General features: G+C 47.3%; 1 protein-coding gene across 1 annotated transcript in view; it reads left to right on the plus strand.

Moving 5' to 3' along the window:
• Nucleotides 1-13,724, plus strand: part of LOC140916799 (mitochondrial ornithine transporter 1) — a 34,754-nt gene extending 21,030 nt beyond the window's left edge. The window contains exons 6-8 of the mRNA XM_073358667.2: nucleotides 7,882-8,040; nucleotides 8,739-8,894; nucleotides 9,492-13,724. Of these exons, the coding sequence (XP_073214768.1) occupies nucleotides 7,882-8,040; nucleotides 8,739-8,866 (287 nt within the window). The 3' untranslated portion in view covers nucleotides 8,867-8,894; nucleotides 9,492-13,724. The remainder of the gene's footprint in view (nucleotides 1-7,881; nucleotides 8,041-8,738; nucleotides 8,895-9,491) is intronic.
• The last annotated feature ends 758 nt before the right edge of the window (nucleotides 13,725-14,482 follow it).

Consider the following 14,482-nt stretch of genomic DNA (forward strand, 5'->3'; position numbering starts at 1 on the left):
CAGGAACACAAATCTCCTTACATGTGGTCTCTTTCCCCCACACTCCTTTTAGCTCTTAGCTGTGCCTGGCTAGCTCCGATTGATGACTAGCTCCAAACTTCATGTCAAGGGCTTGCACCAGATACAGATAACTCAGTTTCTTTTCTGGGAGTGAATCCTGCAGCGCCATCAGAGCTGGGCCATTCCAGTTAGCTGCTAGAAACCACCTCTCTGTTCATCTCACTAGCCATTCATTGGGGCTGTGAAATTGAACTGAGCTATGTAAGCCTCCCAGGGAGTTTTCCCCTCACAGAAGTGGGATTTTGTACCACTTGAGTTGGAACAATCCAACCTCTCCTGTCTGGGCCTGTGTGGGCTACAAACAGGATCGAGAACTGTTGTAAATATCCTGTCTTTCTCAAGTTCTCTGGCTGGCCTGATTCCTTGCCTTGGCTTTTCCTGTGGCTTTTGACCCTTTGATTTCTTGATGAAGCTAATCTTTTAGCTCCTAAAGTCCTCAGTGCTGCTTATCAGTGTTAGCAAGTTCTAAGTTGGCCAAAGCTTTCCTGACCTTCCCTGGTTCCTGGAACACCCTCTCCTCTTTCTCCTCTTGCTGGTCACATCCTGGATCCACGTTGCCAGTCCAGACTGAGAGTTTCTGTAGTTGGGCTGCCAAATTGCCAGGATACTTTGTAGCTGCTGCCCTGATGAACATTTTATCTCCAGCAGCCGGTCATCTCTCAGTCATTGCTAGGCAACCTCCAGATGTCAATTTAATTCCTTTCACTAAATCTCCAGCTCCTATTTTAAATTCTTTTGAGACGTCTTCAGCTCTTGTTGTAAATCTTGTTTTAATTCCTTTTGGCCATCTCTGATTTCTGCAAGCACCTCCATTATTTGTTCCATCTTGGTTCCACAGTAATACCAACTTATAATTTCTCTCCTTGGAAACTCTATCCCAGTTCTAACACCAATGTTGCCTATTTGACCAAGTGGTTAGCCAATATTTGTGGCCTTGCTGAGTTGTTTCCATTTGAAGGATAAATTGATTATGTGAGTCAGGTACTTCTTCAGTTCAGTCCTCTTTATTTACAGAGAATGTCCACAATGTCTGGTTTTCCTGAACACAGTAGGAACAAAAAACAAGAGGCAGTTGCCTTGTTGAGCAGTCCATGCCTGCTTTCCAGACAGTCCTGTGTCTCAAGGAGCTCTGTTTCTGCTCCCTGTCAGGGCCACACTACCAGTGCTCCTCTGGCTTTCTCTAGGCTTTCTGCTGCTTTCTGACACATGCAGCTCCACCAATCTCTTATTCTCCATGAGTTAGTTTTTGCTCAGGCTTTCCCATGCAGGCCAGCACTTTGAGCGGTGGCTTCTATTGATTCAGCTATCTAACTCCATAAAGGAGTTTAATTATTTCTTCCATTTAGCCTGAATAAAAGGCAGCCAAAACATCCATCAGCTTCATCAATGTCTAGGATTGCCCATAAATCAAAGACACATTTGCTGGCAGCCACCAACACCCTCCAGCACAACAATAACTTGTATTACAGTAGTGCCTAAGGGTTCCTTTCAGGATTCTGGCCCCATTTTGCAAAGTATTGAACAAAAAAATTAAAAAGAACTACTCCAAACAGTTTATAATCTAAGTTACAACCAGGGTAAACAAGTACAGCAAAGTACAAAGCAGCCAGAACTTTCCTGACTTTGCTGGTGAAAACTTCTTGTTAGAGACAGTAGAAGAAATGTTGTGGTTACAGGATTATTTTGATGTTACTTTGTATCCCATGGCTAGTACTATATTTTAGGGTTCTTTTCCATTAGCTCAGGTACTAGCTTCTTAATGTCCACACGTAATGTAAACCTTTCATTTTATTAATGATGTGCTCAAAGAAAAAAGTTTACAAAATCAGCTCAGTCTCTTACACCTTTCTTACATGATGAGGATGACATTGTTAAGTTTATGATGGCAGTATGCATATGGTCATGAAAACAGTGTCAAACAGATTGCAAACAATATGCTTTCAGCTTGCTTACAAAGCTCTGGTTTTGTTACATCAATTTTCTCCTAACCATAAACAGACACAGAAAGAGAAAAGGCAGAAGAGGAGGGAAAAGGAAAGAGATGCTTTGATATGATCAGATGCAGGTGTGAAGTTGTAGAGTGGTTACCTCAGGCCAGAGCTGGCACCTCTGTCAGGCAGGCAGGAACACCCTTGTCCACCAACATTCAGTCAGGCTGAAGATTGGGGAGCGGGAGGCAGGGTCAGTTTGATAGGGGAAGTTTCTTCCTCTCCCACATCAGGATCAACAATCAAACAAGCAGGGAGGGACTATATTCAGCACAGCTGGGTACATTGTCAAACCCCAGAGACACAAGAGCCTGAGCCTCATTGGGCCTGACATCCACTAGTTCTGCAACTTAGAGTGGAAAATAAGAAAAGAGACAGACACAAACACAAGTCAACAAAAGCCATCTTCCCTTGGATTCTTTTGGGTTTTAGGTCCCACCCTCATACATAGTTTGCCATCAGCCATCAAGGCAACCCTGCAGGATTCCAGGAGTCCTTTTACCCAAAATGCTCACAACATTAGGGCCTTGTCTGGAAAATGTTTGTTTGGTGCAGTCCAAACACTCCTTGTCTGTGACTAGTCTGTGCACCTATAAAAAAAATCCTGGTTCCCAAACCAGGCCAGGCAAGTCCTCCATGTGTATCAGGTTCTCTCAGCATGACTGTGCCTGAGGAAATGAAGCTTCTCCAGATTCCAGGACCTTGACCATAGCTTTAATCCACTATAGTCTCTCCTGAAATCAGGCTCTGGCAGTGGGCAGGTTCCATTGTCATGACAGATGTCACCATGGAGAAGCTATTTTTGGTTTGGTATGTACCAGGTTAGAGGAGATGGTTGGTATTCTGAAAGTTCTAGGTATTCTCAGTGCTAGTGATCACAAACTTCCAGAATTACTGAGCCATACCAACTCTGACCATGATCTTATTAGCCCTCCCGAGCTAGGTTGTATTGCTTGGAGATTGACCACTCCAGGGTAATCCAGGAGATGTTCTTTCTTCTGAGTCGGTTCTGAACCAATCAGAGCCCCAGTATGTTGGTTAGTGGCACTGTGGTTCCCATCTGTATCTAGTTACATTTTTACATGAGGTGTCATCTGACGGATGAGACACCACGGTTCTGATCACTCATCATTCAGTGAAGATCATTTGGCACTTTTTTGGTAAGAATTGGGGTACGAACCCTAGTGTCCTAACCAAATTCCAAGTCAGTCACTTATATTCTTCTTCGAGTGCTTGCTCATGTTGATTCCATTCTAGGTGTGTGCGTGCCCATGTGCGCGGTTGTCGGAGATTTCTGCCTTAGCAGTATCCGTAGGGCCAGCTGTGGCCCCCCCTTGAGTGCCATGCTCATGCATCAGTATGTCAGGCACCACTGGCCCTACGCCCTCTCAGTTCCTTCTTACCGCCTGTGCATAGCAAGGGCTAGTGATTTCATCACTTCTGACTTTGAGGCTTAGGGCCTTGTAAATAGTTGTTTATAGTAGTTAGTGTTAAGTAGTTGTTAAGTGTAGTTAGGAGTTAGAAGTTAGAGTCCCAGTTAAGCCCTGCGTGGACTGTAACAGGCCTGTGCCAGTAAGTGACCCCCACAGCTGCCTCAAGTGCTTGGGGGAATCACATGTGAAGGACAAGTGTCGTATTTGTAAAAAGTTTCGACCCAAAAATCAGAAAGAGCAGGATATTCATTTGCGGGATCTCCTCATGGAGGCTTCCCTTAGTCTGGCTTCCGAGCCGTCCCACCAAGACTCACCTAGTACCTCGTCCTCAGTGCACAGCGCACCCCCGTCACTGGGCTCTGCCCGTCACCACTCCCCATCACCGGTGCCCAGAAAGAAAATGAAGAAGCACAGCTCCCTGGCACCAGACAAGAAGGGCTGTGGGACCCTCCAGGGCCAGCCCACCAGATGATTTTAAAGAACCCAAGGCCCTGCTTCGACAAGTGGCTGAGAACGTGGGCCTAGAGGTGGAGGAGATGGCTGAGCAGGTCGACACCTTGTTCAATATCCTCTCAGCCTCTATCCCAGCCCACTCTGCACTACTAGTACGGAATGGGGTTCTGAAAATTGCCAAGGTCGCGTTGTCCATCCTCTCTCCTCCAAAAGGGCCAAAAAGGAGTACTTCATCCTGGTCAAAGGGTTCGAATACCTTTATACCCACCCACCTCCGGGCTCTCTGGTTGTCTCTGCGGCCAATGAAAAGGACAAGCAGGGCACACCAGCTCAACTCCCCAAAATAAAGAGGCCAAAAGACGACCTTTTTGGGAGAAAAATTTATTCAGCAGCCAGCCTGCAATTCTGGGTGGCGAACCATCAGGCCCTCTTGGGCAGGTACAATTTTAACTAATTTTAACTTATGAACCTCCGTAAGTTCAAGGAGTCCCTCCCGCAGGGTTTGGCCCAGGAATTTGGCACCCTGGTGGAGGAGGGCACTGCGGCGGCTAGGTGCTCTCTCCAGATGCTGTGCGACTTGGTGGCTAGGGCGTTTGCGTCGGCGGTGGTCATGAGACGCAGCTCCTGGCTTCAGACCGCCAGCCTGTCCCACGAGATGCAGACCTTGATCCAGGGAATGGTCTAGTTTCGATGGGAACGATTCGATGGGAACGGTCTATTTTTGGAGCAGACTGATGCGAGGCTGTATGGGTTAAAGGACATTAAGGCCACCCTTCGCTTGCTGGGCATGCATACGCCGCAGTCTGCACGGAAGCAGTTCCGGCCAAGGCCGTGGCAGCCTCATCAGGGGTCTGCAAGAAGGGACAGAGACACGACCTTTAGTTGTCGCCACCTTTCCTCCTCCCGCTCACCTGCACAGCCCAGCCTGGTGAATAAGCTTCTGGCCCCCGGCATGCTTCGTTTTGAAGGTGCGCTCGAGAGCGACGCCCCAGTCAATTCCCCGGATCCACCTTGTTCTTTCCTCGACCATTTCGTCCCTATTGTTCGGCCTGGTCGCAGTTACCTCGGACCGCTGGTTGCTGGACATAGTATCTCAGGGCTATACCCTGCAATTTTCAGCCCTGTGCTTGGGGGGGCTGTGGGCATTGGGGCTGGGGGGGCTGCGCGCTGCCTGCCCGCCCTGTGCTTGGGGCCGGGGGCCACGCATTGCCCATCCTGCACTCAGAGGCCGGGGGGGTTACGGGGGGGGCCTCCCGCGGTGGAGGGGGGGCAGGTCCTCAGGGGGAAGGGGCCGGCTGTGGGCTAGCCTCCCCCAGTCGATGCTTCACCTGACACCCATGTTCACATATCATTATGCGCTTACCCAGCAAGCTCGAGATGATGCTGGCTTTGGCAGAGCAGTGCCGCAAGCTGCAAGACTGTGAACTCCGAGCCCACCTCCACGGATACTGCTTGTGAGTCACCTCGCATGGAATGACATGAGCAAGCACTCAAAGAAGAAAAAACGGTTATCTACCTTTTCGTAACTGTTGTTCTTTGAGATGTGTTGCTCACGTCCATTCCATTACCTACCCCTCTGTTGGAGTTGCTGGCAAGGAGGAACTGAGAGGGCGCAGGGCTGGCAGTGCCTGATATACCGATGCATGAGTGTGGCACTAAAGGGGGCACCACAGTTGGCCCAACGGATACCACTAAGGCAAAAATCTCCAACGATTGTGCATGTGGACACGCGCACACCTAGAATGGAATGGACATGAGCAACACATCTCGAAGAACAACAGTTACGAGAGGTCAGTAACCATTTTTTCTGCTACCCTAAATTGCACTGTATCAAATGGATACAGGAGTTGTCTTTGCTTCCCATCCTTTGCTGAAGGGTTGCTGTGGGCTGTTAAATATCTATGGTCTTCCACCTCAGAGTAGAGGCCTGCAGTGCCCTCCTCCACCATGGGTCCCACAGGACCTGCTGCCATAATAGCGGGAGTGGGTGAGAATAGGAGTGTGTATTGCGGGCTGGAACAGGAGCAGGATTAAAAATTGTCCCACACAGGGCTCTAGCTCAGAGGTCGCTGTGTTTCAGTGCTGGATGTATGGATGACATATATATTCCCATGATGAGTTTGGGCTGCAGATGGTGGAAAGAAGAAAACTGAGAGGAACAAGGTGAATTTGAGGAGTTGTGGAAAGATGTAACTGCTGATTTCCTTGCTTTTTATGGTTTGCACTGATGAGATACACACCTCAAAGCATATTTAATAAATAGGTAGCAATGCTGATAGCTAGTCACAGGGAGAGCGAACTGTGTTGTTATGTATTACCACCTTTATACCTCCCCTGTGCGTTGACATGGGCTCCCCTGCCAGATCTGGTAATTGTTGCTCCATCCTGGTGGTTGTTGAAAGCAGCTATAAGAAGCCCCTTGGGGAGTCCAGGAAGAATGAAGCTCTATAAAAGGGGACATGGGAGGAGCGCAGCTTTGCAATGGGGCCAGGAGGGGAAGCAGTGCTGTGAGGGACATGGGGCTGAACTTGTGCGTGGGTCATCAGAGAAGAGCTTCACCCCCACTGCTCTCTTCCCCCTCCTTCTGCCATCCCCAGGCCAAGCCACACACAGCCCTGCTTATCCGCACAGACACCCACTTCCCTTAGGCTTTCCAGTGAGCTGCTGCATGGTATGCCAGAGGAACTATGGGGGGTGAGCAAGGATATGGGGCTAGCCTGGGGGTGATTGAGGAGGTAGGGGGGCAGGGTTCTGGGGGTGGCCTGCAAATGGAAGAATTGTCCAGTGGTTCAAGAGGAGGCTGGTTCAGTGATTAAGATGCTACCCTAGGGCTTGGGAGATCTGAGTTCAAATCACTGCTCTGCTGCAGAGTTCCTGTGAGACCCTGAGCAAGTCACTTGGTTTCTCGGGCCCCAATCACCATTGTACAGTGGGGACAATACTTCAGGAGTGTGTGAGGATAATACACTAGTGATTGGTTTCAGAGTAACAGCCGTGTTAGTCTGTATTCGCAAAAAGAAAAGGAGTACTTGTGGCACCTTAGAGACTAACCAATTTATTTGAGCATAAGCTTTCGTGAGCTACAGCTCACTTCATTGGATGCATACCGTGGAAACTGCAGCAGACTTTATATATACACAGAGAATATGAAACAATACCTCCTCCCACCCCACTGTCCTGCTGGTAATAGCTTATCTAAAGTGATCATCAGGTGCGCCATTTCCAGCCCAAATCCAGGTTTTCTCACCCTCCACCCCCCCACACAAATTCACTCTCCTGCTGGTGATAGCCCATCCAAAGTGACAACTCTTTACACAATGTGCATGACAATCAAGTTGGGCTATTTCCTGCACAAATCCAGGTTTTCTCACATCCCCCCACCCCCATACACACACAAACTCACTCTCCTGCTGGTAATAGCTCATCCAAACTGACCACTCTCCAAGTTTAAATCCAAGTTAAACCAGAACATCTGGGGGGGGGGGTAGGAAAAAACAAGAGGACACAGGCTACCTTGCATAATGACTTAGCCACTCCCAGTCTCTATTTAAGCCTAAATTAATAGTATCCAATTTGCAAATGAATTCCAATTGATTGTGAGGCACTCAGATATGTCGGTGAGGGAGGCCAGACAAGCACCTCAGAGAGATTAGACGTGGGAAGCCCAGTGCCTCTTTGGTGAGACATCAGCACTTACTGGGCTCCCTTAGCCCTGTTGCCTCCACTCCCTCTGCCCAAGACAAAAGCTAAACTCCAGACTGGTCTGCTCAGCCTCTAATCATGTAATTCATTTGCCTGGCCTGGTCTGTCCCCCTGAGTCCCAGTACTGCTGGGTGCTTGCACTCATTTTCTCTTACTTTGCTTGCATTTCTCTGGAGGATCTGGGAGATCCCCAATGACTTTCCCCTTTTCCACACTGAGGTCTCTCTCCCTCTGTTGAATTTTAGGTTCTCTTCCCCTAACAGTGAGCGGTGGGATGGGGGGGGCCTGTTTCTGGCTGGCCGTCTATCCCATTGATTCAGTGAAGTCTCGGATACAGGTGCTTTCCATGGCAGGGCGGCAAGATGGCTTCCTGCTCTCCTTTCTTCATATCTTGAGGACAGAAGGTAGGTGACACACAGACAGCTTCATTCACTGAATCCATCTCTAAAGTTAGACATTTTAAAATCAGCAGGTCCAAATAACTTGCATCCAAGAGTTTTGAAAGAGCTGGCTATAGAGTTTTCTGGACCATTAACATTAATTTTCAAGACTCAAGAAGCTCAATCTGTTTATCTTAAGAAAGAAGTTAAGGGGTGATTTGATTACAGTCTAATAAGTACCTACATGGGGAACAAATATTTGATAATGGGCTCTTCAGTCTAGCAGAGAAAGGTCTAACACTTGGAAGCCGAAGTTAGACAAATTCAGACTGGAAAGAAGGTGTAAATTTTGTTAGTTAAACATTGGAACAACTTACCAAGGTGGTGGATTCTTTATCACTGACAATTGTAAATCAAGAGTGGATGTTTCTGTAAAGGATCTGCTCTAAGAATTATTTTTGGGAATTGTCATACAGGAGGTCAGACTAGATGATCACAATGGTCCCTTCTGGCCTTGGAATCTCTGGTTCTCCTAGGGTTCTCCGAAAGGGGCTCTGGACATTTCCCAGGTTCGGTCTCTCCTGCCTGGGAGGGTTTCTCTTGATATCTTGCTCTGGTTGAGAATCTCACCAAGCTGAGGCTGTTGTGGGCTCCGTAGGGGACGTTCTGTTTGTCTGTCACAGGCATGGTGAGCTCACCTGATCGTGGTGTTTGTGTTGTAGGTTTCACAGCTCTTTACTGTGGACTGATGCCCACAGTGATACGCGCACTCCCCTCCAACGGCGCCCTCTTCCTAGCCTATGAAATGACGAGGAAAAAGCTAACTGGCCTGCTTGATAGGACACCCTGAGGTCAGAGGTCAAGGCCTGATTTGGAAGGTGGCATTATAAAGCAACATGAACTAAGTTTGGGACTCCTCTCTGGCTGCTGTGGCCAAACCTTTCTGGGTGGTTCTCAGTGCCTTTGGACTTTTGACACCTCCCAGCCTGGGAAGGTCAGATGTCAGCAGGCACTGAGCAGGCTGGCATTTAAGGAGTAATATTATGTTCACAGGCATTTCAAAGGGATGGGGACAGGGTTCAACACCTGGGCAGTGCAAAATTGATTTCCTTCTTCAGTGGGTTCCCTGTGTGCCTCCTTTCTAAAAGTCTACTCTTTAATCTGCATTTCTGATCAAACCCAAGTGACTTGTGTTTGCTGAGATGGAGCAGAGAAGTAAGCATGCTCCAGCAGGCAATGGTGTCTAATATGATATGTTTGTCTTTATGTACATAGATATAATGAGAATAAAACTTTCCTAGATTTTTGTGGCAATTAATTAAAATCTCTAATCTGGAGAGGGTTTTTCTGTTTTGATGGGGGAGACTGGTGGGATTCTGGGCCTAGAGAATCAGGAGGAGGAAGAATCTGGGCAAACTCAGTCTGGGACTTGTAAAACATTGTGTAACATTTGCTCTTTTCTCCTGTGACCTCAGTGATGACAGTGGAATGTTCGAGGAAGCTCCAGAGAGTATGCTCCCATGCTGGATTTCGTGAGAACCTGTATGAAATGCTTTACTGAAGTCCAGATATGCTCCCTTTGTACACTGACATCTGCATATCCAGCAGTAGCCAGCACCTTCCTCCTAGCAGCCACCTCTATTCACTGGATCTGACATATCAGTTCTGATACTTAAGGCACTTGGGACCCTCCAGAATGTATTTTCCTTTGGTTTGGTGAAAGCCTTTGGTTATTTCTGTAACTTTTGGATTGTCTGGACCCTTCAGTTCAGGGCAACTGCACCAGTATTTCCCCTCTGTGGTCCACCAAGGGATCCACTCTAGGCTCCCAGATCATCATCTGTCACCTCTCTTGGGTGGAAATTCATGTCTCTCTCCCTCCTGATGAGTTTTTTTCCAGGCTACACAGTTCCTTGCGTACACTGTGATATTCCCAGCAAACGAGACTTCCTAAACTGTATCTGTGCTTTGGTTCTTCTCCTGAGGCTGTGAACGGAGTAATTATCAGCAATCACCAGTCACCACACAGCTCTTTCTAAGCAAGCACATTTATCCTTAAGGTGAAAGCATTACAGAGAAAACAATAAAAAACCCTCACACATTCCAAACGCTCAACGGAGGTCCTCCGACTCCAGCCGCAAGTTCTGGTGGGCATCAGTCCTTCAGAACCCACAAGGCTGCAAGTTCATGGCTGTATCAAATTCTGAACCAGAACGACCAGCTGGGCGGTTCATCTGTTTCTTTATACAGCTTAGGCCTTTGATCTCCAATCTTCAGGAACAGGTAACCAGCAGACAAAGACCTGCCGCTCAGGGCATAGCTTCAAAAAGGCAGGGTTTTTGCCTAACCAGAAGTGGGCAGTTTGCATTAACCACCCCTCCCGCCACCTTTCAGGTACTCCCCAGGAAATCCACTTAATGCTTATTGTCTATTCTTGTCCAAAAGTTCATTCTTGTCTGGCACGTTTTCAGTGGTAGTCCTTTGAACTTGCAGCCCTCAGATCACATCTCCCCCCTGGAGAGGTGCAATGGGGTGTGTACCCCACACAGGCCATGAATGGGTTAATGTGGGCCTGACTGATGATGGAGCACAGTTGGGGAGGGGCTGGGTGGTGCTTATAAAGCCAGGAAGTTTGCAGCAGAAAGGGGTTGCTGGAGAGAGTCTGCAGTCACTCAGTGGGGTATAGAAGAAGTAGGAAGTGGTCCAGGGGGGCAGCAAGGACTCTGAGGAATCCTTGGCTGCCAGCTAGCAGGTCCTGGGCTAGCTGGTCCATCTAGCGGGTCCTCAAAAGGTAATAACAAAATGTTTTTTAAGTACATCAGAAGCAGAAAGCCTACTAAACAACCTGTGGGGCCCCTGGATGATTGAGAAACGAAAGGAGCACTTAAAGACGATAAAGTCATAGTGGAGAAACTAAATGAATTCTTTGCTTCAGTCTTCACGGCTGAGGATGTTAGGGAGATTCCCAAACCTGAGCCGTCTTTTGTAGGTGACAAATCAGGAATTGTCACAGATTGAAGTGTCACTAGAGGAGGTTTTGGAATTAATTGAGCAACTTAACAGTAACAAGTCACCGGGACCAGATGGCATTCACCCAAGAGTTCTGAAAGAACTCAAATGTGAAATTGTGCAACTATTAACTATGGTTTGTAACCTGTCCTTTAAATCAGCTACTGTACCCAATGACTGGAAGATAGGTAATGTAACGCCAATATTTAAGAAGGGCTCTAGAGGTGCTCCTAGCAATTACAGACCGGTAAGTCTAACGTCAGTACCGGGCAAATTAGTTGAAACAATAGTAAAGAATAAAATTGTCAGACACATAGAAGAATATAAATTGTTACGCAAAAGTCAATATGGTTTCTGTAAAGGGAGATCAGGTCTTACTAATCTATTAGAGTTCTTTGAGGGGGTCAACAAACATGTGGACAAGGGGGATCCAGTGGACATAGTGTACTTAGATTTCCAGAAAGCCTTTGACAAGGTCCTTCACCAAAGGCTCTTACGTAAATTAAGTTGTCATGGGATAAGAAGGAAGATCCTTTCATGGATTGATAACTGGTTAAAAAAAAGACAGGGAACAAAGGGTAGGAATAAATGGTAAATTTTCAGAATGGAGAGGGGTAACTAGTGGTGTTCCCCAAGGGTCAGTCCTAGGACCAATCCTATTCAACTTATTCATAAATGATCTGGAGAAAGGGGTAAACAGCGAGGTGGCAAAGTTTGCAGATGATACTAAACTGCTCAAGATAGTCGAGACCAAAGCGGACTGTGAAGAACTTCAAAAAGATCTCACAAAACTAAGTGCTTGGGCAACAAAATGACAAATGAAATTTAATGTGGATAAATGTAAAGTAATGCACATTGGAAAAAATAACCCCAACTACACATACAATATGATGGGGGCTAATTTAGCTACAACTAATCAGGAGAAAGATCTTGGAGTCATCATGGATAGTTCTCTAAAGACGTCCACGCAGTGTGCAGCGGCAGTCAAAAAAGCAAACGGGATGTTAGGAATAATTTAAAAAGGGATAGAGAATAAGACGGAGAATATCTTATTGCCCTTATACAAATCCATGGTACGCCCACATCTTGAATACTGCATACAGATGTGGTCCCCTCGTCTCAAAAAAGATAGACTGGCATTGGAAAAGGTTCAGAAAAGGGCAACTAAAATGATTAGGGGTTTGGAACGGGTTCCATATGAGGAGAGATTAAAGAGGCTAGGACTTTTCAGCTTGGAAAAGAGGAGACTAAGGGGGGATATGATAGAGGTCTATAGTATCATGAGTGGTGTGGAGAAAGTGAATATGGAAAAGTTATTTACTTGTTCCCATAATATAAGAACTCGGGGCCGCCAAATTAAATTAATGGGCAGCAGGTTTAAAACAAATAAAAGGAAGTTCTTCTTCACTCAGCGCACAGTCAACCTGTGGAACTCCTTGCCTGAGGAGGTTGTGAAGGCTAGGACTATAACAGGGTTTGAGAGAGAACTGGATAAATTCATGGAGGTTAAGTCCATTAATGGCTATTAGCCAGGATGGGTAAGGAATGGTGTCCCTAACCTCTGTTTGTCAGAGGGTGGAGATGGATGGCAGGAGAGAGATCACTAGATCATTACCTGTTAGGTTCACTCCCTCTGGGGCACCTGGCATTGTCCACTATTGGTAGACAGGATACTGGGCTGATGGACCTTTGGTCTGACCCAGTATAGCCATTCTGATGTTCTTAACCCAGAGTAGAGGGTAGGCCTGGGTTCCCCTACCAGTCACTGAGGAAGGTGGGGTGAAACCCTGTGAGGTAAGGGTATAAAGAGCTCAGAGGCAGACAGAAGACCTGCTGTAAGGTCATTGGACGCTCTGTTACCCCAGAAGGGGTGGACTAAAGCATGACCTGTCCAGAGGGACAAGTTATGCAGAGAGAGAACACTGCAGTCATAGAGCAGGCATTAGCAGGGGGTGCCATATGAACCCTTTACAAGAGGTTACATACAATCCTGGCCCACAATAATACATAAACTTTGCGTTTAATACAATGAACCCCAAAGATACTTACACTGAATTCAGTGAGGTCTCCCAAGCACATGCTGGACACTGTCCTCTCTATCACAGCACATTCCATCCATGCTGGATTTCACAAGACCCTGTCTAAGGTGCTTTGCTAAAGTCCAGCTGGTGCCTTTGGACAGTGACATCTGTGTATCTAGCAATAGCTGGCACCTTCCTCCCCCAGCCTCCTTAGTCATTGGAACAGCTGTGTCACTCTGGAGGTTCAATGCATGTGCTTGGGACCTTCTGGAATGTCTCTTCCCTTGGTTTGCTAGAAATCTTTGGTTCTTTCTGTAACATTTGGATTATCTGAACCCTGCCTTGTCCTTGGCCAAATATTTCCATACACCAAGGTTGAGACTTAGAATCACTTACTGCAAATATTCTTTTCCCTCTTAGTGAAGTTCAGGATACTTAAATGTATTGCCTCCTCCTTGTCACTGTGTAAGGAATTAAAAGTAGGGATATGATTAGAAAATTTTTATGTAAAAGTAGCACCTGCTGAAACCCTGTTCTAATACGACCTGGCACACACCTGCACTCGGATTGAAACTGGCCTTTAAACATGTCATTTGAACTGTTTGTCTGCTAGTCTAAGGATGTTCCTCTATCCCCAACCCAATGACACTGTACATGCAATAAAAAACACCAACCTTTGCTTACTGTTCACACTCACATAAATGGATGTGCTGGACTCCACAACAGATAGCTCAGGGGGAGAGGTAGCTCAGGGGTTTGAGCATTGGCCTGCTAAACCCAGGGTTGTGAGTTCAATCCTTGAGGGGGCCATTTAGGGATCTGGGCCAAAAATTGGGGATTGGTCCTGCTTTGAGCAGGGGGTGGGACTAGATGACCTCCTGAGGTCCCTTCCAGCCCTGGTATTCTATGATTCACTAGCTATGTTCTTCTCGGGGCTGGTGGCAGTGCAGGGAGAAGAACCCAACTTCGTTTCCCAAAAGTCAGACTGAGTGGGTCACTGGAAATATTGTGCTGCTGCAAGATGAGTGATTGTGCTGTGGAGTCACTGAGCAGGACAAAGAAAGGCCCTTTGGCTGCAGCAGCCTTCCTAGCGCAGGGATCAGATCATTATTCACACCAGGGCATGGAAGTTTGTGGGCTTGCACTAGGGATACATTTGGCTTCTTTCTTATTTTGTTCCTTTCCCCGCCTGCAGTTGTTGTGGGCCCTCCCCTCTCAGGAGGGGGGCAGGACAGAAATGTCTGCTCAGACAGCGGCACTTGAAGCTGACAGACATGTCCAGCCAGCTCAGCTGCTGGGACAATGTGCCCATCTTTGGGTTGCTCTCTGATTGCCAGACCGCCTCTTTCTGGCTGAGCCTAAAGATAGACCCAGCCCATCTCTCTCTCCTTCCAGCCTCTCTCTGCTGCAGGCTTTGCACAGCAACATGGCGGAGC

This window comes from Lepidochelys kempii, chromosome 9, assembly GCF_965140285.1.
Source record: "Lepidochelys kempii isolate rLepKem1 chromosome 9, rLepKem1.hap1, whole genome shotgun sequence".
Taxonomy (NCBI): Eukaryota; Metazoa; Chordata; order Testudines; family Cheloniidae; genus Lepidochelys; species Lepidochelys kempii.